This window comes from Choristoneura fumiferana, chromosome Z, assembly GCF_025370935.1.
Source record: "Choristoneura fumiferana chromosome Z, NRCan_CFum_1, whole genome shotgun sequence".
NCBI lineage: Eukaryota > Metazoa > Arthropoda > Insecta > Lepidoptera > Tortricidae > Choristoneura > Choristoneura fumiferana.
Genome location: NC_133472.1, coordinates 6,690,221 through 6,717,991, shown reverse-complemented (window position 1 = coordinate 6,717,991; position 27,771 = coordinate 6,690,221). Strand labels below are relative to the sequence as shown.

The 27,771-nt window shown below is 41.7% G+C and overlaps 1 protein-coding gene across 1 annotated transcript in view; it reads left to right on the top strand.

The window, feature by feature from the left end:
• Positions 1 to 27,771, top strand: part of LOC141444085 (uncharacterized) — a 186,546-nt gene that overhangs the window by 29,045 nt on the left and 129,730 nt on the right. The window contains exon 2 of the mRNA XM_074109545.1: positions 25,045 to 25,185. Coding sequence (XP_073965646.1) covers positions 25,045 to 25,185 — 141 coding nt within the window. The remainder of the gene's footprint in view (positions 1 to 25,044; positions 25,186 to 27,771) is intronic.

Genomic DNA, 27,771 nt, shown 5'->3' with positions numbered 1-27,771 from the left:
GGTCAAATCGTTTAAACGTGTTTCAACGAAAACACATATGACCTAGCTCCAGACATTACTAACCAAGTGTCACTCGTTATGTCGACCGCTCGAGAATAACCTCTCGCCTTGCTCTTGACACCCGGTCGCTCGCCACGCATAATAATAGACTTTAAGTGATTCATATCACTGTTTGACTAGTTAGCCGCAAGGAGCCCGTCCGAACGAACGTTTGTCATAATTTTCTCATAAATAATATAAGAAAAATTATACGAATAGTGTAAGTGTGAAGCCGTTGGAAGTGAAATGGTGCACGTAAATGTCTCGGAAGATGCGCTTAGGCAAGTTGTTTTTATTATCAATCGGTAAAGTAACCATCGGTTCCTTTGTTATTATTTGAACGAATGTTGTCAGTACCCCTAGTGTAAGTTTTCGGTTACAAAATACGTATCGATCGCGTTCGCGTTAAAATCTCAATTTATAATGGAAACACGAACAGCGCCTCTAGCGGAACGTTTGCGATGTTCGCGTTTCCAAACAAATTGAGATTTTAACGCGAACGCGATCGAGACGTATTTTGTAACCGAAAACTTACACTAAGGGCACAGCTTACAGTTCAGAGAATCCGAGTTAAACGGATGTTAAACGCGCGTTCTACACCCTGCCAAAGTACATCAGTACGGAATATGTTTCGCATTTGTACCTATGTCGGTTTTGTTTTGGTATGCGTTTGTATGAACAACGTAAATCATCATCATCATCAGCCAAAAGACGCTCCACTGCTGACCAAGAGTTCCCATTCGGCCATACAAAGTGGGCCCTGTAACAGGAGCAAAAAATTAAACCACAGTTTCCACTCTTCATCATGAGCTAATCATGCATACCATCATTCTAATCCTGCCGTGAAGCAGCAGTGCTTGCACTGTTGTGTTCGGCGTGGAGAGTAAGACAGCCGGTGAAATTACTGGCACTTGAGGTATCCATCTTAGCCTCTAGGTTGCAACGCATCTGCAATTCCCTGGTTTGCAGATGTTTATGGGCTGGTGATCTCTTACCATCAGGAGACCCACTTGCTTGTTTGCCATCCAGTCGATAAAAAAAAAAAAAAAAAAAAAAAGAGCTAGTGTTGTTCTTTAACTTCTCAAAAAAACTTGTATTATGATTTTCATTATAGTTTAAAGTTTAATTGGACAAGCAATGTATTCAATGTACGAGTATGTACCATCAGCCAAATATGTGGTCTACCACCCTAAAGTTGATAATCGTTTGCATGTCACAAAACAATAATGCCAAAAGACGTGTCTGTCAACTTGAAAGTTCGACTTTAGTGACATATTCATTTGATAGGAACTTGTTTAAAAATTGATAGACCACTTATTTGGCTGATGGTACATTGTTACGTGACAGGCGATGTCATACTCGTAGACTATTGGATGGCTGGATGCCGTACATTGAAAATACCATTTAATTTGTTTGGAATAAACATTAAACATAATGATAAAATTACTTAATTTTTGAAAGATGCAGAACCTGTGTTTTAATTTCTTGCTCCTGTCACAGGGCCCACCCTATACACATCCCACGGCTAGTAAAGTAACAGAATGAGAGGGCTTCGGCTGTTATTCCCACGCGAGCCCAGAGCGGATCGGTAACTTCACACACCATCAAAATTCTTCGCAAGCGTGTGCAGGTTTCCGTCATCCTAAAGTTGTTGCTAAATTTCACACGTAAGTTCCGAAAAAACTAAGCGCGAGTTTGAGCTCACCGATGGGGTCAGAAGGTTCTCGAATGGCGTCCGCAGACCGGGAGACGAGCTGTCAGTAGGCCTCCAACAAGATGGAGCGACGACCTTAACCGCGGGATCGCGGTGGATACGGAAAGCACAAGACCGGTCTGAGTGGAGAGCCTTGGGGGAGGCCTATGTCCAGCAGTGGACGACTTTCGGTTTTGAGCTTGAGCTGAACGCACGACCCTCAGCTTAAGAGGCTGTAGGTTAAACCAGGTTACCACGACTTATAAGCCCCTAAGTAAACCGCAATGATCTGTGCCGTCTGCATCCGTGTATTACTCGTAGTTCACTTTATATAGGACCTACACATGCTGCGTCTTGCGGTACGCGGTCACTCAGGAACCCATATTGGCTCCAACGGGGTTCACTAATGTTTCGCAACCAATGTTTGGCAACCTGATTCATTCGCAACTTCTCATTTCGCAACTATTTAATATTTCTGAAACTGTAAATATTTCAGGATTTTTATAAAACTAACCTAACCTAAAGGGCTTCACACGATGACCCCGAAATAAATCCTGAAATATTTACAGTTTTAGAGTTTGCGAAATGAAAAGTTTCGAAATGAATCAGCTGGGCTACACGAACTTCGAAAATCGTACTATTTAATACGAGAGCGATAGGGACGGTACGATACGAACTTCGATTTTCGGACTTTGGAGTAGGCCCTCAGGTTGCCAGAAGTTAGTTGCGAAATGAACTGATACCCTCCAACGGCCATCAGTTCTTCGAGCGAGCCCCGTCCACTGCCACTTAAGTTTAGCAAGTCTTCGCGCTACGTATATGCGCGTATTTTGGTTCTTCCTGAACCTTTCTCATGTCTGTTTTGATCCCACAGAGCAACACCGAGCATAACTCTCTCTGATAATAAATTTGAGCCTCATTAAGCCTAATATCGATTACATTGCGGCGCTCGATTGATCACTTCGAGCTCGTTTGCTTCACGGCCTCGCAATGTAAACAACTTGCACGAGTTGTCTCGCAGTTCCCACAGTGAGTGACCTGACCATGTTAGAGATTATAACCACAAAAATATGATTATATACGCATATTATTAATATTATTATTTATGGCAAATAAAGAAACTGTAATGAAACTGCACAGATAGCTTGTAGTCTATGTTCTCTTTCATAATTGTATTCAAAGTACTCAGCAAGTGTATCTTTTCAAGAATTCACAGAGAGTGCAATGATCGGTGGCGGGGCGGCCTTAAATGTTGAGAGGCTCTGCGCCGCAAATATATATCTTATACATATTAGAAGACCAGATTAATTATCGGGCTGCCTTTTATCCCGCAAAGTAAGCTGTTTAGTTGCAACCAAAGCAGTCTGTTTAAACGCAACCATTTAGTTGAGTTTATGCAAAATATGCGTGTTCATGCAGTTCCTCCACCTCCGCACTGTAAGAACACACACAAATCACACAAACCCACCTATCACCACCACCACACTACACTGACGCGTTTCGAACTCAACCATAGCTCTTCTTCAGAGCAAAACCATACCATGCTACTAGATGTTAGACTCGCGCACCAGCAAAGAAATTCTTTTAGTTCATTGATATGGACCTCCGCAAAGTAACGCCTGATTCAATAAATTGTTACCAAAGGCTCGCGAATGATACCTTCTTAGTTGCTTTATAAGTGACCGGTCATCGACGGTAGTGTACTGCAACTATATTAGACGACACGTAAAATCTACAATCATATCTCCGTCTCTGTCATTTAAGACAAATGCGAGCAAGAGCGTACTTTGCACGCTATTTCTCGTACCATCTAAAGGCATACAGCGAATCATTTCTACGAATGAGTTGTGAATGACCGAAATAGATGCTTTGGGCGAGTTGCTTACTAGCTCTATTTTAGAGTTGGTTCGATGTTGGTTATGCCCTTATTCAGATTATGGGATAGAATTGGTTATGTATTGGAGCGGGATAGGCAATTCCACTCTTACTTTTTGCACTATAGCTACTTTTATTGACAATGCAGATATATTTAACTAAAATTGAGTTTATGTTAAAATATTTTTAATACAAGATTCTTTGCTGACTGTATTTTTTATTGACTATATTTGCATTGTTACCCAACTTACTCATGTATACCAAATTTCAAGTCAATCCGACTAGTAGTGGGTCATTCCAAGATTTGACCCACCAAGCAGGGCAAGTTAATTTAAAGCTAGCATTTGTAAAAAGTGCACGCAGAACACGTTTTACGTTACTTGCAAATCTCGCGGAACGCTACAATTAAATAAAAGACATCCTATACTTGGTTCGTATAGGTATTTAACTAAATGTAAACAAAACAGCGTCTATTGGTGTCTTAAATATTGAAATTCTTCTACCATTAAACTATGTAAAATATAATATTGAAATACACCAAAGCATGTAAATGGTCATATGACCTTGCTAATTACTACATATTCGCTGTTTTGTTAAACTTAGTTTTCAAAAGTGTTTTTCAATAAAAACTAAAAAGACACGTCAAAATCGTTTAAGTACCTTCTTTCTCATCATGCTAAATAAACGAAGTATAGGATAGGAGTAAAATCCTACGGCAAAAACAACCGAACGCAAGACCAATGCATAAAATATTTAGATAAAGGTTAGAGTGGCCTCAAAGGATACGGATTACGGAACCGGTCGGCGCAGGCGCCGCGCCGATCGGGCGTGAGGCATGCAAGGAATGCGCAACGAGAAAAACTGTGCATTCACAACTTTACGTGCGCAGGCGCAGCTGGGCTGAGCCCTTTAGGAGATAAAGAAGTTGTGCATTGCATACGTATTCATAATAAAATCCAAAATAAAATTACTGGACAAACAGACACAAAATTCAAATCTATTGTCAAGAAGACATTATTGTCTAAGGCGTAGTATTATAAAATTAATGATATAATCATGGACAGGGATTTTTGGAAATATGTAATTCCGATCGTGATCCCTTGCTTCAAATAGTGAATCTAAGCTGTATTAAAAATGTAGTTGTGATAAATACTTGTAATGTAAATCATTATACTCATAAGTCACACATAGGTAACACTGTAAATATGCTTTAAAAAAAATATCACGTTAAGTTTCTTGCCGGATTCTCAAGTTTTTCCGAACTGGTGGTAGATTTTTTGACATTCATAAATGCTCGTTATAGATTACATTGAAAAAAAATATATTGTCTTTGACTTCATGCCTGCCGCGTTTTGTTAGGTTAATGGGAAAGTTATTTCTTTAAAGTGATTGGCTTGCGATTGTCCACAGTCACGCCTAATGGTACCTATTTAAGTGGACTAATGCCCGGTTCACATAATTCCAGTAAAGTCGTGCCAGTAGCTATACATTGCGGGGTCTCCATCCAAACGAGTTAGGCAGTTGTCTCACCGCCGGCGAGGAAACGATTGGCTATCGACTATTTTCTCGCTCAAGAAACGAACAAAAGATATAAGATCCTGTGTGAGTAAAAGAGACATATATATTAATAGTTGATCGCTGGCGGTTCACACTGCCGGCGAGAACTCGCTCTTACATCTTTTGTCGCAGCGACAAGAGCTATAAAACTAGCTCAGCGATACTCGCTCAGCGCTGTTAGCTTGGCTGGCGGCCGCCCGGCTCGAGCGAGTGGAGCGAGTAATCGCCAGGCGTGCTCGAACACTCGCTTTTCACTGCTCGCCCACTCGTTTCTAGTTACTCGCTCTGCTCGCTTCTCGCTCATCGTCGGCGGTGGGACAAGTGCCTTACACAAGATCGATCGAGCACCGCAGTGTCATGCTACTGGATCGGTTTTACTGGGATAATGTGAACCGGGCATAAGATGATAAGATGTAGCATATGCCTTATAAATGATACCCGTACACCATAGCTTTAAAGGGATTGAAGTTAGTTGCCTTGCTGACACTGCACTGGGGATTTGGATAACTGAGGAATGTAGACAGCTGAATTAAGGGAATGACACATAGGCATCTTTTTATCCCGTCATTCCATCGGGATCAAGATTTAAGTACCGACGCATGTTAATGTGGTACCAACATGAGAAACAGCCGAGTCAGGAACGTATATTTAGATAATCGATGAAAAACAGAAGCGACTAAATTAATTCGCTACGCCAATGATAGATGTCCCTGTCGTAAATTAACTTTCCAAATGTCATTCCTTGTATTCGTATGAACTCTAGTTCTGACAACACTATAAATTATTCAAACGACGATTTCTCGATGAATTCCTGAACGCTGCAACCGTCATCCTTCAATGGACGCGTTCGATTTAAACCGTTTTTATGGCAGTTGCGACGTTGCGAGATGTATTTCGTGGCTTAGTACTAATGGAAGGAACCTGCCGTGTTTGTGTCTTTCGATACCCTAGCTGGATAATCCCCAGCCTAATGGGGCGGGTAACCCTAATGAGATTGCCACATAGGAAGACCAATCTGTGCCAAGAAGAGATGGGTAAATCCGTAGATAAATCCGGACCTCAAGATTCAAGAGAGTCAGATCCTTTATCGGCTAATCTGTTGGATCGAGCGAATCAGCACTCACTTCGCGAAACACAAAGAAAGAAAGAAATTTTTCTTAGTGAAATCATGGAGAAGATAAAAATAAAACAAGAGTAAAGAAATGCACATGTCACAAAATGGTCCCCAATCAGCAAACTGCCCCACACACATAATACATAGCGGTCGAAACAAAACACGAAGAGTTGGCAGGCCTGACGTCGTGCGAGTTGTGGGGAAGATGGATGCAAGTGGCGAGTTGTCGTTCATTGTGGCGTTCTATGGGAAACATTTTTTCAGCAGAGGACATCTTCCGGCTGATGATGAAGGAGGAGTTGGCGCTTGAGGATTTGGGTCTGATCAGCCACAGTATCAGCTTTTGACCTTACTGATTCGGAATCACAATCGTTTTCACCACTTCTTTCTACCACACTATAGTATGAGGCTAGAAAGAGATGAATGCGATCGCGAGCGTCGGTGCGTTAGACAATACGGCCTATGGTTGCCTTGAAATAGAACAGAGCGAATGTATCAATCGATACAATCATGTGTTATAAGGATAACTTCGTTAATCAATGAGTGGCGTTACAGAACGACTCGATTCATACCGTGCAGTTGATATGATTACAAGTCACGATGGTGTTGTGTGCTAAAGCAAGTTACACGGACACCAAAGACAGATTCGGTGGTATTAAGTGTACATACAGTCATAATAAGTAGTTCGGAGCCTTCGTGTGTAGGTACTTCGACGTAACTGTTTATATTTAATTTGAATTCCGATTGCAGGCTTTTTAATCTAGCTTTAAGTGGTCTTAAGTCCTGTCAGATCCATGCAAAAACTGTCAGTTAAAGCCTTAAATCGAGATTTAAAAAAAGTCTACAAGACGTCCTAAGAATACTTTTCTTAATTCAAAATAACATCTACCGACTGTTCTAAGAAAAAAAAATACAAACATTGGAACATAGAACCTCCTCCTTTTTGAAGTCAGTTAAAAAATAAAAGGAAAATACAGGTCTAGAGTAGTCTAGAACTCCCGTCAAGTAACTTAAAGTTCAACGGCCCGGACGCATCACTGTTTTTTTTTCAGCCGGTCATGATTTTGAATGGGTCCCGACTGTTGAACTTTAACACCTCCGAGTGTCCGGGTGCCTCAATGTGGGGACATGAAACCTTTTTTCAGGAGTCCGTCCCTCCACTAGGGTTCACAACTTCAAACTGTTCCCAAGCTGGAAGCACACTTGGGCGTGTGACTTAATCAAATCATTTTGTATGGGACAGTGAACGTGTTTAAGTTACCTAAAACGGTTCTAGGTTGTTTTTTTTAGCTATTAATTTTTTTTTAAGGCAGTGTTTTTTATTTTTAAATTTATTTTATAACTGTAACAGGCTGGCTTAATTTAGCACATATACGAGTATTCGATTCCCCTATTTTTGAAATTGAGTGCATAACGGTCCATGAAGCAGTCGAGCGGTACCCTAAAGCAAGCAATCACCGCTGTTGCGGTCTGAACGGCCCAAGGTGAATCCAATTCTAATGAACCCGTTTCACGTGATATTCAACAGGATACTTACACAGTTACAAGTCACAAATAATTCGTTCTATCACTATGACATTTGAACATCGAATTCAGAAATGACAGTTGGGTCCCAAAGAAACCCAGTACAACATAATGCTTAGTGGGACCCTATTAGGTAACATCCTGGCTAAAATAAATATTATTCTATCTAGACTCTGGCCAGCCAACGCTGTCCACGAGAAACACCGGCAAATAAAAAAAAAGACTGACAACACTTGCTGTACACTGATTAAATGATGTTGATACTTAGAAATTAATTAAACTTTCCAGTTATTTCATTATACAGACTCTTCAAGCTGCATCAAAAATATAATAATGTGTGAAAGTTGATTATGCACTTTAGGAGTCCCTTGGTAAATTTATGACCTTTGTCAGTGCCCATTTACGTACAGTCCAGACGCATCAATTTTTTTACCATTTTCACCAGATTGGCACTGAATATATCTTCTAACATTTTAATTCTAACATAATCTTATAACATGTTGCATTTTGAGGATAGTAGGAGGTTAAATTAAACAAAAATAATTCATTTATTTCTTATAGAAGTATCAAAATCATCTAAGCCGGGTAGTATGACATTATGTAAATTTTGACAGTCTCAAAATGATACCAGATTAAAGTTTCGTAAAAACAGCTTTCGCTGGGCAGTCTAGTCCGTCAGTTACATAGATTATCAAAAAATATTAGACACGATTTTTCTTTTGTTAAAAAATGTCAAAGATGAAGCACTTCAAAGTTCGGGAGTGGGGACCCGTGACGTCACGTGGAACTTTAACCGGCTAAAAGAGAAATAAATATGCCGCACATATCAACAAACAACAAAACTGGTCAAGCGTGAGTCAGCCTTAGAAAAAACATCAAAACTGCAATTTTTTCCTTTGTTTTATTCGTATAGACGGAGACGGCATCACATTTATCCGTTAAATAAAATTAATCAATAGGTGGTGAAACAGCCCCTTACTGACTTAAAAAAGCATCATGAACACTGTTTACCGCGCATAATTATTTATTTTTAATTCTTGATTTATCATTTAAACAGATAGTCAGGGCCTAACTCCCAAGGAAGTCAATCTCTGCAGACACTATACCTTCCGCCGCCTAACTTTGCCTAAAAGTTCATTGCCCCGACTAGTACCACAAAAACTATAAAGGTATAATTCCAATAATTTCCTATACCGTTAAGCGATTTGAACACAATCCGGGAGTAACGTAAAGACGTCGCATAAAAAATGTATCTCAAAAATGCGTCAAAACTGAATATTAAGTAATGAACTTTTAGGCAGATTTATACGGCGCGTGGTACTTATAGTGGCCTAACGGTTAGGCCACTAGTGTCTTTGAAGAAATTGACTTCCTTTGATCTGTTGCACGAACGAAAATCAAAAATAACACTTATAATATGTCTGTTAAGTTTACCCGATTAAATCGATGAACCAATTTCAATAAATTTTGATGTAGAGAATTTTGATGTTAAATGGAAAGAAGGATATTCCCGCGGGATAGGTTATATTATGTCCAAAGACTTCCGCTTTAACTTGACCCCCAGTTCAAAATTCTTGTATGTGCTATGAGATCAACTTACGACTGTCGTCTATGAAGTCTCTTGTTTCGTATTGTTATTACAATTAATTAAGACCTCATGAAATGTATTTAAGGTCTAAATTGCGAGCGCAATGGCACTGGACAAAAGCCCTTTCGGAAATTTATTGCGGTCGAAGCACTTTCAGTTTTGCAACTCGATTGAGTACAGAGTTGTCGACACTTTTTGTTTCTTGTGAAGAAAAAACAAGCAAAGTGTGAATTGGACTCCATGCACTTAGGGTTCGGTACAAATAGCTAGCGAAAAAAACATTGAACATTAAATGGGCAAAAAACTATATGCAAAATCGTGTACTTAGGTCTCATTCACTCATTCGTTCATCCCTTACCTTTTTTGAAATGAGTACTTTATGCAGCTGTGTGTGTGTTATCAAATCATTCAGTTCAACTCTCCTGCCGACACCGACGATTAAATAGGGTGACAATGACAATGCAATGACAGTCAACAAAAAAAGAACTAAGCAAATAATCTTGTAAAAAATACAGTGTATACATAAACAAACTTAAATATATGTATTGTAAATAGAAAACATTGCAAAAAAACCTAGAAAAGATATACTGTGGCCGGGAATCGACCCGGGTCTTCGTCAATCCGTGAAGCGTGAATTCTTAATAAAAAAAATCTGAACTGTAATAAAAATCAACTCTTTTGAGGTACGGAACCCTAAACAAGATCAAGCTGCTAATATTTTGCCGCTCGAACTATTAACTAAAACCGTGTCTGAACACTAACTATTAAAGCAATTTAAAAGCGGTTTTTAATACTTTATCGCTGTGCGTGAGCACGAGCACGACCCTGCGCGAAACAAGTGTTTTTAATTTTCATAGCAATTGTTCGCAATAATTGCTTTAAAATGTTTAATAAATGTTAATGCTCAAGTGTGACTGCTATACAATGCTAGTTAGTGACAATTGAAATGTATTTTTAATAGGGAATATGCAGCCAATGAACTATTTAAACATTTAGCATTGGTCTCGGAAAACAATGTTTTTTTTTTCATAAAATAGGCCAATTTAAGACACCTATTTGAAGAATTTTGGTTTAAGTTGAGAAGTTACCGGAATTATAGTTAACCATAATAATAATAATTAACTGCGTTTTCGTTGCCCATTACAATTATTTAAAAAAACTTCGTGCCTTCTGTCACCTGGCAGTGTTAGAATTAGGCGGTTTAGTTATATAACGTTTATTTAAGATGAAAGTCAAACAAAGGTCAAACGTTATTTTGCAAATATACACACGGTCAATTAGTTTTTTTTTTTAATGATATAATAAATAAACCTATTCCTCGAAACGGTACATTGTAAAAAAGTGATCAATGCCATTTACTTTGCTCACCCGCACTTCGTTTTTAATTTCGGACGGGGTCGTTCTTAAAAAATAAAGCGTACCTTTTCTTTCAAAATATATCTAATTTTTTCATACAAAATTGTATAAGTCAGTTCTGTCACGCCCATACTGAGTGTATGAAAAAACGTCACAAAACTGTCGTTTTTTTTGTGATTTTTTTTTTAACTATCGGAATCAATTGTGCTCTTGATTCTAAGTAGGAAAAACCATAATTATAAAAAAAAAAAGTACACTTGTTTTAAAAACACCCCGGGACTGTTGCTGTCAGCCTTAGACGGCTTTTACAGCTTACCGGAGAGAGGGCGAGCTGCCAGACGGGCCGCTCAGCAAGTGGTGGTTTAGCTTAGCATGCCACAGGGTGCTCTTATTGAGCCCACCTCGAACTTTGGACGCTAAGGGAGATTTATGCAAGCAATCGGAATTTTTATGCTACATCGACCACCTTCGATAACTACGTCTATACATATCGAAAATACAAACTGAGACAGGATGCACAGAAAGACCAGAAAAAGAGACCAGCACTGGGAATCGAACCCAGGTCCTCAGCAATCCGTGCATGCATACATATCTCAGGTTGCTTATTACTACTATGCTACTTAAGCAGCAGCACTAGCGACATCTATGTTTCGTCGACAGACGTCACACTCTTTCGGAACTAACCGCTCACCCAGACAAGAGATGTCGCTACTAAACAATCAAATAATGATTGGTTTTTTGGAGAAAAAAAATACTAAAAGACTCCAAAAAAAACAATTAATACGTCTATACAATAAATAGTCACAACTTTAAAAAAAACTCGTATCTCAAATAAATACGTCAACAAAACTGATCCTTGTTGATCCTCAATCAGATGTAAACAGCCACATACAAAGAAGTTTGTATTAAACTAAAAGTCAATCAAATCAATCAAATAGATCAATAAAACGAAAAATTTATTATTATAATAGTAATGCCTGAACAATAAAAGGTACATAGTAAGTGAACTTGTTTCCACTGTTGCTATTTCATTTCCTCGCCATCGACGTGAAACGCAGTGTGAAACTCTAGCATTAAACCCATTTTCCCCTCGACGTACCGGCTCGGTTGGCTATATGAACGTCTTTGGTAAAATGGCTCGTTTTATGCTCTTGTTATTTTAGAGGGGGGGGGGCTCGATATTAATGAAAATTTGCACTTTAAAGTTGAATATTTTGCGAACAAAACACTGAATCGAAAAGTCGTTTTAGCAACCCCGTAGGCCCCTAATGATTTTGAAAGACCTATCCAACGATACCTCACACTACAAGTTTGGATGAGAAAAAAAAATCACCCCCAATTTACGTCTATTTTTGAAATTTTTATTGTACCTTTTTGTCGGCATAGTTTACATACATATTCGTGCAAAATTACATAGATTGATAGTCCCTGAGCAAAGCCGCGGAAGGACGGACAGACAGACCGACAGACAGACAGACAGGCAGACAGACATGGCGAAACTATAAGGGTTCCGTTTTTGCCATTTAGGCTCCGGAACCCTAAAAATTACATGGAAATTTCGCTCACTGCTGATTAAAAATAAAATGTAACCGATTCTTAGCAAACTTCCAAGTTCACCTTGTATATGTGTATATACCGTGATACTTAATTAACATTTGCTTGTATGTCTGCATAGTATGTATTTAATAACATAGGAGTCGCCTACAGAACGGGTTTGTCGCGATAAGCGGGTCAACGTACGAATAATATTAATATCGATGGGTTCGTAATTAGTTGAATTGAAATTATGTTTTGGAGCGAATGCGTTTTTGGATTAATTACTAGGGCGGACTTGTCAAACAGGTATAATAATATGTATTAGGTTTTAAATAAGCCGTGGTGGCCTAGTGGTTTGACCTATCGCCTCTCAAGCAGAGGGTCGTGGGTTCGAACCCCGGCTCGCACCTCTGAGTTTTTCGAAATTCATGTGCGGAATTACATTTGAAATTTACCACGAGCTTTACGGTGAAGGAAAGCATCGTGAGGAAACCTGCACAAGCGGCGAAGCGATTCAATGGTGCGTGCGAAGTTCCCAATCCGCACTGGGCCCGCGAGGGAACTATGGCCCAAGCCCTCTTGTTCTGAGAGGAGGCCTGTGCCCAGCAGTGGGACGTATATAGGCTGGGATGATGATGAGGTTGTAAATCTTAGTTTTTCTTCCGGAAGGTGATGTACAGTGGAGTTCATTAACTTGTGAGGCAAAATTTGATCAAAAATATCTGACCACGCTTCTAGGCCTTTAACAATAGAGTCGTGTTCAGATATTTTTGATCAAATTTTTGCTCACATGTTTATGTATACGTAAAGGCGTTCATTAAAGAAAGTAAGTTTATCTAACAAAGTGCCTACCTACGCAGTAAACTTAACAATTTGCTAGCGAATTTGAGTTAAAATATTCGATCAATCAGCAGTTTAGTTACAGCATGGAGGTCTTCAAAAGGGGTATAAAAAGGTTTATGCAGGGTCGGCAACGCGCGAATGATACTTCGGGTGTTGCAAGCGTTCCTAGGCGGCGGTAATTGCTTAACATCAGGTGGGCCGCATGCCTGTTTTCCACCGAGGTGGTATAAAAAAGTTTTAATGGGAGTTCATTTTTTCAAGCATTATAATAATCTCTGTCGGAAAAAAAAATTAGTTACCGCCTTACTAAGATACATAATATCATGTGTCATTTGAATCATGATAGAAAAAATAGAGTATAAGTACTTGTACTATTACTTATTCTGTGGTATAGGGCCTATTTCACCACCCATGAATCATTTTTATTTGACAGATAAATGTGATACCGTCTCCGTCTATTCTGACAAAACAAACAGAGACGGCATCACATAGATATCTGTCACATAAAATTAATCATTGAATGGAGAAGGGTTAGACTATGGTTTACGTGGAACGTGGCTATTGGTTCAGCGGAGCCGTTCGCTGCGCAAGCGCTGCGTCGGTGCAAATGCACTGTATATGACCTAACGTTTATACTGTCTTGGGTTACCATTGTTACCAATGGCTGCTTCGCTTGCACCTAATACAGGGTGTCTCTGATCACGGGGCTTTAAATGCATGATTCGTTTTTCGATTCTATTCGCATAACTGAGCTACCTACTTTTTTTTAATAACTTGAATTTAGATGATTTATTGATCGTCAAAGTTTATTGTTAACCCGTAAATTGATAAAATTGAGTGAAGTTCATGATTCAATCCTCGTTGTTACCTTCTTCTCCAAAAAATTCTATTATAAAAAATGGGTGTGGCAGAAGAAACATGAAAGCAGAATAAATGCAGTTGTGATGAGAGCGTTAAGAAGTATGATAGGAGTTAAACTGAGTGACAGGATAAGAAATAGTGAGATAAGGAAACGTTGTGGTCTGAAAGAAGATGTAGTGATAAAAATTGAGAAAGGTATGCTGAGATGGTTTGGCCATGTCGAGAGAATGAATGAAGAACGATTGACGAAAAAAGTGTATGAGACGAGTGTGAATGAAAGTGTTGGAAGGGGTAGACCTAGGTGGACGTTTCGAGACCAAATCAGGGACGTCTTGAAAAAAGGCCAGGTCAAGGGTACCCTAAACCGAAGAGCATGTATGAAGGGAATAATGAAACTGGACGAAGCGAAACAAGTATGTAAGGATCGTAGCAAGTGGAAAGAAGTGGTCTCTGCCTACCCCTCCGGGAAAGAGGCGTGATTATATGTATGTATGTATAAAAGAAAAGGTAGTCTTGAATCAGGTGAATTTTGGTGCACACTGCCAATTAAAGGGTAAATCAGCGTATCGGACATGGCGGTATCGCTGTCTCATGGTACGTACCTTAGTACGGACGGGGGTCTTTAAATTATTTGACATCTCTTTATCTGACATTGACAGTACATTTATCAGTTTATCAATGTGCTGTCAATTTTGCTTTTTTGTATCGCATACATTGAAAATTACATTTATTTTCTTAAAAGGCCGGCAACGGACCAAAGACTCTCCTTGAGTAGTTGGTACTCATGGGCTGCATCCCTCTCAAAATAAAAACAAAAACTTTGAAAAAAAAAATGTACTTTTTTTTAAAGTTCCACAATAAAAATACCTAGCTCAGTTATGTGAGTAGAATCAAACGCATTTAAAACCTCACACCCTGTATACCTTGTTCGCTCATCCGTGTTTTAAGTGCAACATTTACTCGGCTTATGTTCGCTAAATAGCTCTTATGCAGTGGATATAAGGTGTGGCAAATGTGATGTTTCGAATGTTGGGCAGTCTAGTCTGTTTGTAGTATACGTGTAAAGTAACGGGGCAGGACAACGCTTGATTGTCAATTGTGTAACTGCGCTACTTCGAAATTCGAAAATCGAAGTTCGTGTCGTGTCGTACAGTCCCAATCACTCGTATTAAATAGTATAAGTGTCAGAGGGATGGAACGACACGAAATTCGATTTTAGAATTTTGAATTAGCCTCGCAGCACTTGATTTTGATATCGGGTGTGGTTATTTATGTATGTTGTACAACACGGTTTTAGTAAATTTAAAATCGGCAGTCCTTTTATCTTTCCATTGAAGTGTCTACTTTTTAGGGTTCCGGAGCTAAAATGGCAAAAACGGAACCCTTATAGTTTCGTCAAGTCCGTCCGTCCGTAGGTCACAGGCATTTTACTCGAGAACTACAAGATGTAATCAATGAAATTTGGAGTACGGATGTCTTATAATAGCCGCTATTTAGTTTTGTAGTTAAATTACAAAAATAAATATTTAAAGGCGCGGGGGGGGTCGCCTTAAGTGAAGATTTCCGGAAATAATCGCTTAATAAATGCTTTCAACGAACATTGGTTTCAACATGATCGGATGAACCGTTTTTGAGTTATTGCCGAAAAACTGCGCTTTCAATAAAAGGCCGTAAGTGCCGTGAAGAATTTAACATAACAGTTTTTTCAAATCTTTGAATGACATTGGGCTCAAAGTGTGTTTGAATATTTTTATTTTTCTCACGAACCTTTGAACAAGTCGCAACTTTTTAGCACTATTCAGTATTCAAAATCCAAAAAAAGAAAATTCGCTCCACCCTATTCTACAGGTACAGGTTACCTAACTTAATTACTATAGCATGTTTTTTGCTAGAAATAGGCAGAGGCGTCTTTACCTATAGTGCAGGGTGTGCGGTCTTAGGGGCGCCGGCCGCGGCACTTTACGTACCTATTCCATTTTGACCACGCGCTTCCTAGATGGCGCTAAAGTAATAATTGCACACGGGCGCTACATGATACATGCTTGATACATGGGCTAAAGACGCCGCTGGATATAGGATAAGATTCAATGCAGCATTAATGTTTCTTGACTTCCCTTGACATTGGTGGCGATAACGTTATCAGAGTAAACAGTGCCTGACTCATGCCAAGGTCACATGCTCTGTGACTTTGGTCATAAAAAAGTCAAGCGTGCGCCGCGTGTGCTCAGTAAGATTCTATACCGCCTGCTGCTTCGTTCTGTCTAAATAAATAAATACAGGGTAACTTCAAATTGGTAATACAAAACACTTTACTGTGATTCAGTTAATACTAAATAGTACTTATACTACATTAATCCTGTTGCTAAAATTAGCTGTATTTATTTAAGGATCGCTAATTTTCTAATAAAACAAATAATGAAGGTCCCGAAGTGTGGTTACCCTACATTAAATACCTAACTGTCATACCTGTCATTCGATGTTAACAATGTAAGTTAACTATCGATATAAATATGAGTAGACCCCGGATTTTTGTGGCAATGACGTCACAATAGGGTAGTTTGGGGAGTAAATGGAACGGTGTTCATTAATACGGCTGTGTGAATGATGATTTCTTTGGCAGAGCAGATGAATGGAATTGTCAATATGACATCAGTAGCACAAAGGTAACAACAAAAAAATGCCTTTAAACAACCGAAAAACATGGCTACACACATCCGCATGCTTTGTCTTTTCTGCTCCTGTTTCGAAAGGCATATGCCTATCCTTTTCTTCGACGTCACTTCGGCATGACAAAACCTCTGGAAGCAGTAGCGACAATTATCGCTTTTCAAAAATGCGCTATATTTGCTACTCGCTAATAACTATCTAAGTACCTCTACAAATATATACCTAATATCACTTACTTTTAAACACAATTTCGTGCGGTATATTTATCAATATCGTTAACCACCTGGAGGCCACTCTGAAATTTGAATCTTGAACCATACCGTCCATCTTACTCCTTTATTAAATACTGTTAGAGCGAGCGGGACACCGCGATACGATCTTTAGGTCTGTAGGAGAAACAACAATTTCTTTACCGAATTTAAAGTTGTTGGTAAGCCGTAGTAGACAGTGAACGACCTCAGCGAGTCGTGTAACGCCGGCATTGAACCCGCCGTTAATGCCAGCCGATTGAGGGCGTAGTTATACTGTGGCATTTCAAGTTACTTTCACAATCTCGCATCACGGGACATGTACTTAGAAATGTTAATAACTAGTGTTTACACGCGTCTTCGCACACGTATGTAAATCATTAGGTTGAGCAGCTGAATTGAAATCGGTATTTTTAAAAATTACCGTGGAAATTAAAATACCGAAAATTAAATCGTTGTTGGTGACGCATCGCTACGTAAACAGTGAATACGGTATTTGACTATTTTGTATACGTTTTATAAATTAAAACTGCACAATGCCTGTTATCGAATATAAAAACAATTTTTAAGCTACCTTTACAAATAACAAAGTTATAAAGGTTTGAAATTCAAGATTAGACAGAGAAAGACGTACTGGCATGTAACGTCACACGCCAGTACCGCCATACTTGCTGCATAGAGAAAAGCGTTTGAGAAAGAGACAAGGATATAGATTTTTCAAAAAATCTATAAATCCAATTTCCAACCGATTTAAATTTTCTCTTCGCTAAACACTATCTGTATTTTCATAATAATATTAAGATATGGCAATATCAGGAGTTGTCAAATACCGTATCGAAAACAGAGCGTTTGTACCCCGCGACCCCCTCACACCCCTCTATTATTTACGCGGCTTGTCATCACAGTCGACTGTGCGTTACACTGACAGCGCCTAGACAGCGCGCTAAAACAGACAGAGACGTCTTAGAGTTGCCATTACAACCTATTTTTAACCCCTGACGCAAAAAAGGTGTGTTATAAGTTTGACCGCTATGTGTGTCTGTCTGTCTGTCTGTGGCACCGTAGCTCTTAAACGGGTGAACCGATTTGAATGCGGTTTTTTTTATTTGAAAGCAGGGTTTCTAGCGATGGTTATTAAACATGTTTCATCAAAATCGGTTCACCCTTTTTTGAGATATTTGAGGGTTTCCAACTTTTTGTTGGTTATTATACTTTTTTTGCAAATAGTAGTAGGTAATGCAATTACGAGTATTTTATCTAATGGACCTATTTTACTAAACTTTATTAACTTGCAATGTTTGTATGTATGTTCGTGTAAAATCTTGCAAGTGAATTTTGACTCACTTCTAGTGGTCTGATTGATCAAGGTCAAATTGTGTGACTCTGCCCATCGGCCATGAGCTAAGGTTTTTGTTTCTAGATTTTATCTCTATCACGTGGGAATATCGGAATATTTAGTAGGCTATGTTTTATTTCAGATGTCCAGCTATCTACATACCAAATTTCATGACTCCAAGCCCAGCGGTTATTAGTTCGAGATTTTATCCCTATCCCGTGGGATCATCGGGATAAATAGTAGCATAATGTGTTATTCCAGACGTCCAGCTACCTACATACTAAATTTCATGACTCTAAGCCCAGCGGTTGTTATTTAGAGATTGTATCCCTATCCCGTCGGAATATCGGGATAAAAAGTATCATATGTCTTAATCCAGGTTATAAACTAACTTTTTGTCAAATTTCATCCAAATCCGACCAGCCGTTTCAGCGTGAAGAAATAACAAACATACTCACTCACTCACAAACTTTCACGTGTCCCGTGTTATTTATTATGCGGTATACACGATATGCCTATAAAAGGCGCCTTTTCACGATAAATGCCTAGGAATTTCGTGATCTGGCAGATTTTACGATCGGCCGCCGACATATATAAATTTTAGCTCTCGATCTATTCCGGTTCTTGAGATACAGCCCTGTGATGGACAAAGGGACAGACATCACAGCGACATTATTAGGGTCCTACACTTCGGGCACGGAAACTTAAAAATACTCGTAGACATTAGGGTAATTAATCGAAGTCTCTGAGCGCAATGAGTAAAATTCTAGCTGGTGGACTTTCGCTTGCAATTAACTCGTTAATAGGTCCATCAAACCAGTTCAACGTTTTAAAATGGCTGATAAAACATACATGGGAATACAAAGACTCTCGAATTGACAAGATTTCATATTTCTAAGACTATAATTTGATTCGTTATGTGTATTCTGTTTGGAAAGAGAAAAACGCTGATATTTTTAAAATTTCGCTACAACTATTAATTAATTTATTACAATTTTTTTAAGACGTGCTTATTCTAAAAGGGCATAACTCCAAAACTACGACACAATAGATCCATTACTTTTGTCTAGTCTCTTAAAAAAAAGATCACGTAAATCTGACGTAGACGTTGCATAGAGACAATATCAAAATTATGACGATTATATATTTAGTAATGGATTCGATTTGTAGCATTCGAACATGGCGGATGTAAACGATATCTAATTTTGGTATTTCTGCTTCTTTGGCTAGTTGAAGTATAATTTTGATAGTGTTTTATGCGGCGATTAACCTTAACAGTGAACAGTGATTACAAAATTCTATATTGCTCTCGTGTCTGACATTTTTTAATGCGCAAGTGGTCTCCGCGTGGTTTCTGGAATTTTGCTATCAAGTTGCAAAAACTACAATCACCGTACAACGTAAATAAGAAGAATATATTTATCTTTAATTTAACTGACATTGGCCCAAGCCTTATGGCCGCCATTAAGAGGAATAAATAAATAAAAATTATGACAGCTCCTTTTTCTGGTGATAAAGCCAAAGGAAACATATCTATTCTATGGTAGTGTTGGCAAATTCAGACATATTTTTTCAATATGGAGAAATCAATTATAATAAATATTTTCCCATGTTCAGGAGGCAAACCCTTCCTGTAGTAATTAACTGATGTTAAAAAAAAGAAATCTTGTCAATTATCGATTAGCATTATTGTATGCGGACCAACTTTCTGGATTTGTGCGGACGTTTCCTGAAACGTGGCGTTTCGTCCTTGCTTTGATTTTCGACGTGAACAAAAAGCACGTTTGTTATATTCTTCGATGCATGTGTAAGGCTCTATTGACCTGTTATAATCGTGTACTATCGACCCAACGGAATCCTGACCCAGTGTGGATCCTATTCGTAGAATAAGTCATAGTGACATCGGATTGCCTGGCAAGGGAATTTATTATGTCACATACTGTGAGAACGTTCTACAGAGGGCCAGGAATCGAATGGTTCAACTGTACTAGCAAAGAAGCTTGTGTACATTTTTAAAGGAAACAAAAATTTCTAACTAAATACAAATTAAACCAGGATTATTCTAAAATTATCCGTTCCCATCGCGAGTTCGTCTGCGAAAAATTCTTTTACCGCTAACGTGCCCGAACTGGAATTTTTTCTCTCCACATTGTTCGTCCTCGGACTTCAAAGTATATTTAAAAAAAAAACTATCGCTATTGATCCAGCCAATCTGAGTTTTTCGTTTACCAACACATTTAGTAAAGTAAAGTATGAGTAAAGCTTTATTTGCGTAAAACATATATTTACAATTTATTCGGACATAACCAACAGAGACGGCATCACACATATCTGTTACACCGAACAACGGGTTACCGATAGTGCCTTTTCCAACCTCAACATTGGCAGAATCATTGATAGTTCAGTGGAGCTATAAGTACCTACATTTAAGAATTTAATTTATTTCTACGTAGAATTTGACCACGATTGGTGATTTATTGAATCAGGCGTTACTTTGCAGAGGTCCATATCAATGAACTGAAACAATTGCTTTCACCACCCATGACCTTACGAGTATGATAGCTACGTTTATGCAAGAAGTGTGTGTTCATGCAGTTCCTCCACCTCCACACTGTAAGAACACACACAAATCACACAAACTCATCTATCACCACCACCACACTGTGACGCGTTTAGAACTCAAGGAACACAAGTTCACCATGCTACAGTGATGTTGTAGTCTAACATCTGGTATGCATAAACGTAGCTATCATAAGATCGCGACCTTGAGCAAAGTTTATGCAGGTTCGGCAACGCGCGAGTGATACTTCGGGTTGCTTAACATCAGGCGGCCCCATGCCTGTTTTCCACCGACGTGGTATAAATAAATAAGTAGTTGTTTCTGTTCAATGATTGATGAGTGTTTATACAGTTTACTTGGTCATCCATTTTTATTGATATAAATGTCCTGCTTTTTAATGCTGTCATGGTTACCCAACTCGTATATATTTCAAGTCGCGCTCAAAGCAAAGTTGTAGTCGATTGAAGTCGAATCGATCCGTTCCGATTAACACAACTTTCAACTTTCTAGACTGTTATTAGTCCTGCCGTGTATGTGTATAAAGATATAATATTAAACGTTTTTTAAGTTGGATTCGACGTGTTTTAGCGGTTCGGTGCGTTGGTGCGGTGTGCAAAAACAGAACTATAAAGCCCAATACGCACAGACGACGGGTCCGGGTCTTGCCGCCCGCGACTGGCGTATACATTTACATGGCGGTATATAGACGACACATATTATTATACGGCGGGCGCGGGTCGGGTAAATACGTCCGTCGGCACGACCCGCACCCTTCGTCTGTGTGTGTTGGGCTTAAGGGATCACGTTATTGTCCATCTGTTGAAGACCCTTTTTCTAATGCGCTCGTGGATGTATCGATAGGGTTGCCATAACTTCTAGGAACCAATACGGGACGATTTCTCTTAATGCCGAAAACTCGTAAATAACATATGTAACGCGGATAAAGATACGCGGCTTTCCAACTATACCATAAGTAGCTAGAGACAAACAATGTGTTTCCTAACAAATACCCTCTGATCTCAAGCATAGTGTGCTATCAAAAGTATGAAATAAATGATAAATAAGTGCAAATTTATTAAATCAACATTTTTATTAAAAAATTAGTTCACAATTAAATATCTAATTATTACTGCTTAGTAGGTATAAGGCCGCTCCATTTTGTCGAAATACGGGGCAAATACGGGACATGTATATACGGGACAAGATGATCAATTATGGCGACAGTCCCGTATATACGGAACGGATGGCAACCCTAGGTACCTATCAAGCTGAAATGAATATCAGATACCTACTCAAGTTTACTACTTCTTGAAGTAATGAGAAAATCTAACTTCTAAGCCAACGCAATAAAAAAGTATAGTCGTTAAAAATGTGTTTCTATACAAATTGCCGGGGAATCAAAACCTATAGGTTACTTTCAGTTGTCCAAGAAACTCGAAATTATTTTGACTTTGACTTGGACTTGACTTTGACTTAATTTCAAGTAAAATTTCTAACCAATCTAAAGAAGTGCGTGAAATTAAATTTGCAAGCTTTCAAGACAATTTTACCTTTTTACGGACAGTGCAAGTTAAAATCTTGTGCATGCTAAAAAACAAACGAACGTGCGACGCGGCGACACTTATTACGAAAAAGTTCCATTTTACATACATATACCTACTATGCACATAGCTACTACTTAAGTGATGTATTAAATTACATAGCATGACTAAGATCTTATACAATACTAGCGTTTACCCGCGGCTTCGTACGCGTAAATCTCTAGATACAGCAGTTGAATTGAAATTCCGGAATTTTATTAAATTCTCGTGGGAATTTCCTAAAATTACATCGTGGTGTTCATTGACGTTATACTATAACAACCATGCCAAATTTCATGACTCTACACCCAGCGGTTGTTATTTCGTGATTTTATCCCTATCCCGTGGGAATATCGGGATAAAAAGTAGCCTATGTGTTATTCCAGATGTCCAGCTACATACGTACCAAATTTCATGACTCTAAGCCCAGCGGTTATTAGTTCGAGATTTTATCCCTATCCCGTGGGAACCTCGGGATAAAAAGTAGCATAATGTGTTATTCCAGATATCCAGCTATCTGCATACCAAATTTCATGACTCTAAGCCCAGCGGTTATTAGTTCGAGATTTTATCGCTATCCCGTGGGAATATCGGGATAAAAAGTATCCCATGTTTTAATCCAGGTTATAAACTAACTTTTTACCAATTTTCATCCAAATCGGTCCAGCCGTTTCAGCGTGATGAAGTAACAAACATACTCACTCACTCACTCACTCACTCACTCACAAACTTTCATCATCATCATCATTATCATCAGCCCGAAGACGTCCACTGCTGGACAAAGCCTTCCCCTTAGAAACGCCACAATGAACGACAACTTGCACTTGCATCCACCGGTTTCCCGCCACTCTCACGATGTCGTCAGTCCACCTGGTGGGAGGCCTGCCAACGCTTCGTCTTCCGGTTCGTGGTCGCCACTCGAGGACTTTTCTCCCCAACGGTTATCTGTTCTTCGAGCGATGTGGCTGCCATTGCCACTTCAATTTGCATATTTTTCCAGCTATGTCAGTGACTTTAGTTCTTCGACGAATTTCCGTATACAAACTTTCACATTTATAATATTCAGGATAGTAGGATTAGTAGGATACGTACAGGTAAGTATGATATTGTTAGTTGAACTACCAATACTTCGATTCATCATCATCATGTCAGCCGAAACGACGTCCACTGCTGGACATAGGCCTCCCCCAAGGCTCTCCACTCAGACCGGTCTTGTGCTTTTCGCATCCACCGCGATCCAGTGAAACTACTAAAACACCACACACACACTATTAATACTTCGATTAAAATTTGCAATACTGATCTGCCACCCCAATCCCGTGAGAGTATCTATCTAGGTACCGTGGGAATAAGCAGACTGACAAATTTCATCCAAGCCATTATAAAGCGATCGTACAGGTAGTGCCACGACAGCAGGGCTACTACGAAACTCAAAACTCGAAGTTCGTATCGTACCGTTCCTCTTGCAGTGTGTGGGGGAAAAGTTTCGCTTCTAAATAATGAAACACACGTGTTACCGCTAAAAGAGTATGTTTAATACTGACTGTTGGTGCACAGACAATCTACATATACTGAGCGGCAAAAAATCTGGCCCTCAAATGTATGCAGAATCGGTAATTTTGTATGAAGAGTGGGCCAAATTTTGTACCGCTGTGTATCATGTAGTCATGATACTTACGGGTATACTACACTCTCGCTCTCGTATTAAAAAAATATTTTCGTATTAATTTTGTATAAGTGTCAGAGGGACTGCACGGCACGACACGAACTTAGAGCTTCGAGTTTCGTAGTAGCCCTGCAGTTTAAGTGAATGTTTACACACAGCTACAACATGGCGTGTAATGACAGCAGGATTTTGACATTTACTCATTCATCTCATTCAATCTCCTTTTGTGCAATCAGTTCTTTTTGTAGCTGTGTGTGTAATCATTCACTTCAACTCTTGTGGCACTATCTATATAACAAAGTGGCGACCATGGTTTGACATGTGGCCACTCAAGCAGATTACCGTGGTTCAAACCCGGGCTTGCTTCTCTTGTTTTTCTGAAATTCATTTGCGCAATTACATTTGAAATTTACCATGAGCTTTACAGCGAAGGAAAACAAACAAAAAAACCTGCGAAGCAATTCCAATGGTGTGTGTGCGAAGTCCCTAATCCGCACCGGACCTGCGTGGGTACTACGGCCCAAGCTCATTCTGGGAGGACGTTTAGGATGGGATGATACAGCACACAATATTTCGACTTGACATTATTTGTTCTAGTAACCCTATATCTGTTACTTAACAGTTCTAAAACTTTTCTAAAGCTCGTTATGAAAGCTCTCGCATTTTTCTCGCTGTCACGTTTTGCCTCCATGTCTGAGTAATGTATCGCGTTGCGTCATCTAATGAAGCAAGAAGAGAAAGCACTATTGTGAACTGACAATGTACCTACCAATGTACTATTATCAACCTTAAATCCTATTAACAACGCGATTTATTCTGTAAACCTATCGCAATAAACGCCTCTGCTAAATGCCCGTTGCGAAATACAAAAAAGCGAATTTTTGTGCATATCAAATTGGCCATATTGTTGTATTTATATTACGCGAATGACGTTTATACTAATTGCTAGCGAACAGCGCCATCTATCAATGAGTAGAAAGTAATTGTAGATTTCTTTTCAGATGACAATGGCAGCACCCACGTATTGTATCTTGAGACAATAGTAGAAGAAACGAGCGATGATCTTCGGTCTGAACGATCATCGGTATCCACCTTGTCTGATTCTGAGGCAGACTCCGTTATTCCTGTGCGGGGTAATGCAGGTATCGTATACATTATAGCGCCCTCTAGCGGCGAATAGCTGTATCAATAGACTTAAACTTTTACAACGTAACGCTGTGGTTTAAAGCTACACCACTAGATGGCGCTTAGAGTTGCCAACTTAAACTATGTTTTGTTATGATTATGAGATTAGGAGACCCAAATAGCGCCCGCAACGCGTTAGGTACTATTTTAGGAGCACCATTTAAGAAAACAATAAACTCACATTGAGGCTACATTGAAAATAGTTACTGGCTATATAATTATTATTTTATTTTGGCAACAACCAGTTGTTTCCCAATTCTGCATTAGTTGGATTGTTTCCAAGTTTTGTTCCATAGACGCACGCGCTGCGGAGTCACTGGCATTGCCGATGCCTCCGCGCGGCGACGTGTCTCGAGACCGCGCGCATGCGAACCGGTGCAGCGACAGCCAAGGTGAACTAAGACACCGTGGCGAGCTGGCAAGCTTGTGAGTCGGCGTGCTGTAGTGCTCAAGAGCGGCTTTTGTCCGTAGGGTCGGAGTGTGACAGCGAATCGGAGCGCGAGTGGGCGTGCCCCGCGAAGCGGCGGCGGCGCGAGCGCGCGGCCTCGCCGGCCAGCACGGGCTCGCTGTCGCGCTCCTCCAGCCTCGCGCAGTTCGAGTCGCTGGAGCGCTCCTGCGCCGCACCCGCCTCGCCCAGCCTGTCGCCCGACTCACTGGACTCCCCCGCCGCGTCCCGCTACCCGCGCACCTGCCACCCGCGCCGCGCGCGCACCTCTCCGCCGAGAACCTGAGCGAAGACAGCGGCTACAGTGAGCGCGCGCGCCGGCCGCCCCCGCTCGCGCGCCGCCCGCCCGAAATAGCGCACGGCGCCGCCGCCGGCTCCGCGCCCAACCTCGCGTCGCCGGGCGCCGAGCGCCGGCCGGCCCGCGCCGCGCGCGCCGTCTCGCTGCCCGCCGAGCTCGACGTGTGCGCCGAGCCGCGCCGCCGCGCCGCCACCTCGCGCGCGCGCTTCCGGCAGGCCTTCGAGGTGACCGACAGCCTCACCGTCAGCGTGGCCGACCTCACCGCGCTCGACTACCGCGGCGGCCGCGGCGCCCGCGCCAGCCGCCGCCGCCGCCGCCGCGCCAGCCGCCGCCCCCGCCGCCGCGCCGCCCCGACCCGAGCCCGCGCGCGACCCCAGCGCCGGCAGCGATGACACCACCGAATCAGAGATCGCATTCGCGCGCGAAATGGAAGCTACCGCGCGGCGACTCGACGAGGCCGCCAAGCGCGCGCTCGAAGACACCGGCAACTACGACCGCGAGCTGTCCGTACTGACCGCAAAGAGGCTGCGCGACTCGTGGGCGTGTGGGACGACGTGTTGGACGAGCTGCGACGGCGCATGGAGCCGTCGTCGGCGTCCCCGTCGCCGCCGCGCTCGCCATCGCCGGACGCGCCGCGCGGCGCCTTCACCTCGACGCCGCTGCGGGCCGGCGACGCGCGTGTGCGTTCCACGCGGAGCTGCGCGCGCGCGCGCCGGCCGGCTGCCGCGACACGCCGGAGGAGCTGCGCGCGTCGCTGCAGCTGGTGAGCGCGAGCCCGGCCGGCGCCCCTCCGGTGCGCTCCGTGTCCTCGGGCTCCAAGGGCGTCACGTTCTCGCCGGTGGTGGCGGAGGTGAGCTGGCGCGAGGCGAGCGCGAGCACGGAGGCGGGGAGCGAGAGCGCGGCCACGAGCGCGAGCGACGACGCGGCGGACGCGGAGGTGACGGTGGGGGGCCGAGGCGCCGCGCGCGCCGCACTCCGAGCGCGCTGCGATGGCGGACGCGCGCGCGCCGCGCAGCCGCATCGCGGGATTCCTCTCGCGGTTCGCGAACTTCCGTTTCTCGGGGCGCAAGGAGAAGAAGGGTCGCGCAGGCGCGAACGGGCGCGCCGCGTCGAGTCCGCCGCGGCCGGCAGACGCGGGGCAAGGACCGCGCGCGGCGGTAGGGCCGCAGTATGTGCGCATCCCGCTGAAGGAAGAGGGAGTGTCGCGCCCGGCGGCACCCCCGGCGGGCGGCGTGGCGCACCGGCCGCCGCGGCGCCCGGCAGCGCCGGCCGCGCCGGCCCGCGGGTCCTCGAGACCGATGTGGACACGCAGCGCACCGTGCTGCACGCGCGCTCACTCCTCGCGCTGGCGCCGCCCGGCCAGCGAGCGCCGCGGCCCCACAAATCCATGGAGTTCCTGCTCGACAAGGAAAGCGCCCAGGCTATACAGGTAAGCCATCAAATAACCCTAATAACCTCCCCGCAATGTTTACAAACAGCGCGATCGATGCGCCGTCACACGTTTCGCGCAAATTTCTCGCGAACAAAGCCCAGCGAAAGTGTATGTACCTACTGCGGACGTGCACCGTCACTTGAGACCCGCGACCTGTGCGTAAATCTAGAAACTTTTCTCTAGTACAGTCAACGTCATAAATAAGTGATCACTTTTGTACCTTGTCACTTAAACGTCATGTTTGAAAGCCATACGAAATTGTTGTAACGACTGAAAGCGACAAGGTACATAAATGATCACTTATTTATGACGTCGACTTGTACCTACAACACTTGCACACGTTAAAACTTTTATGTCATAAATTATAG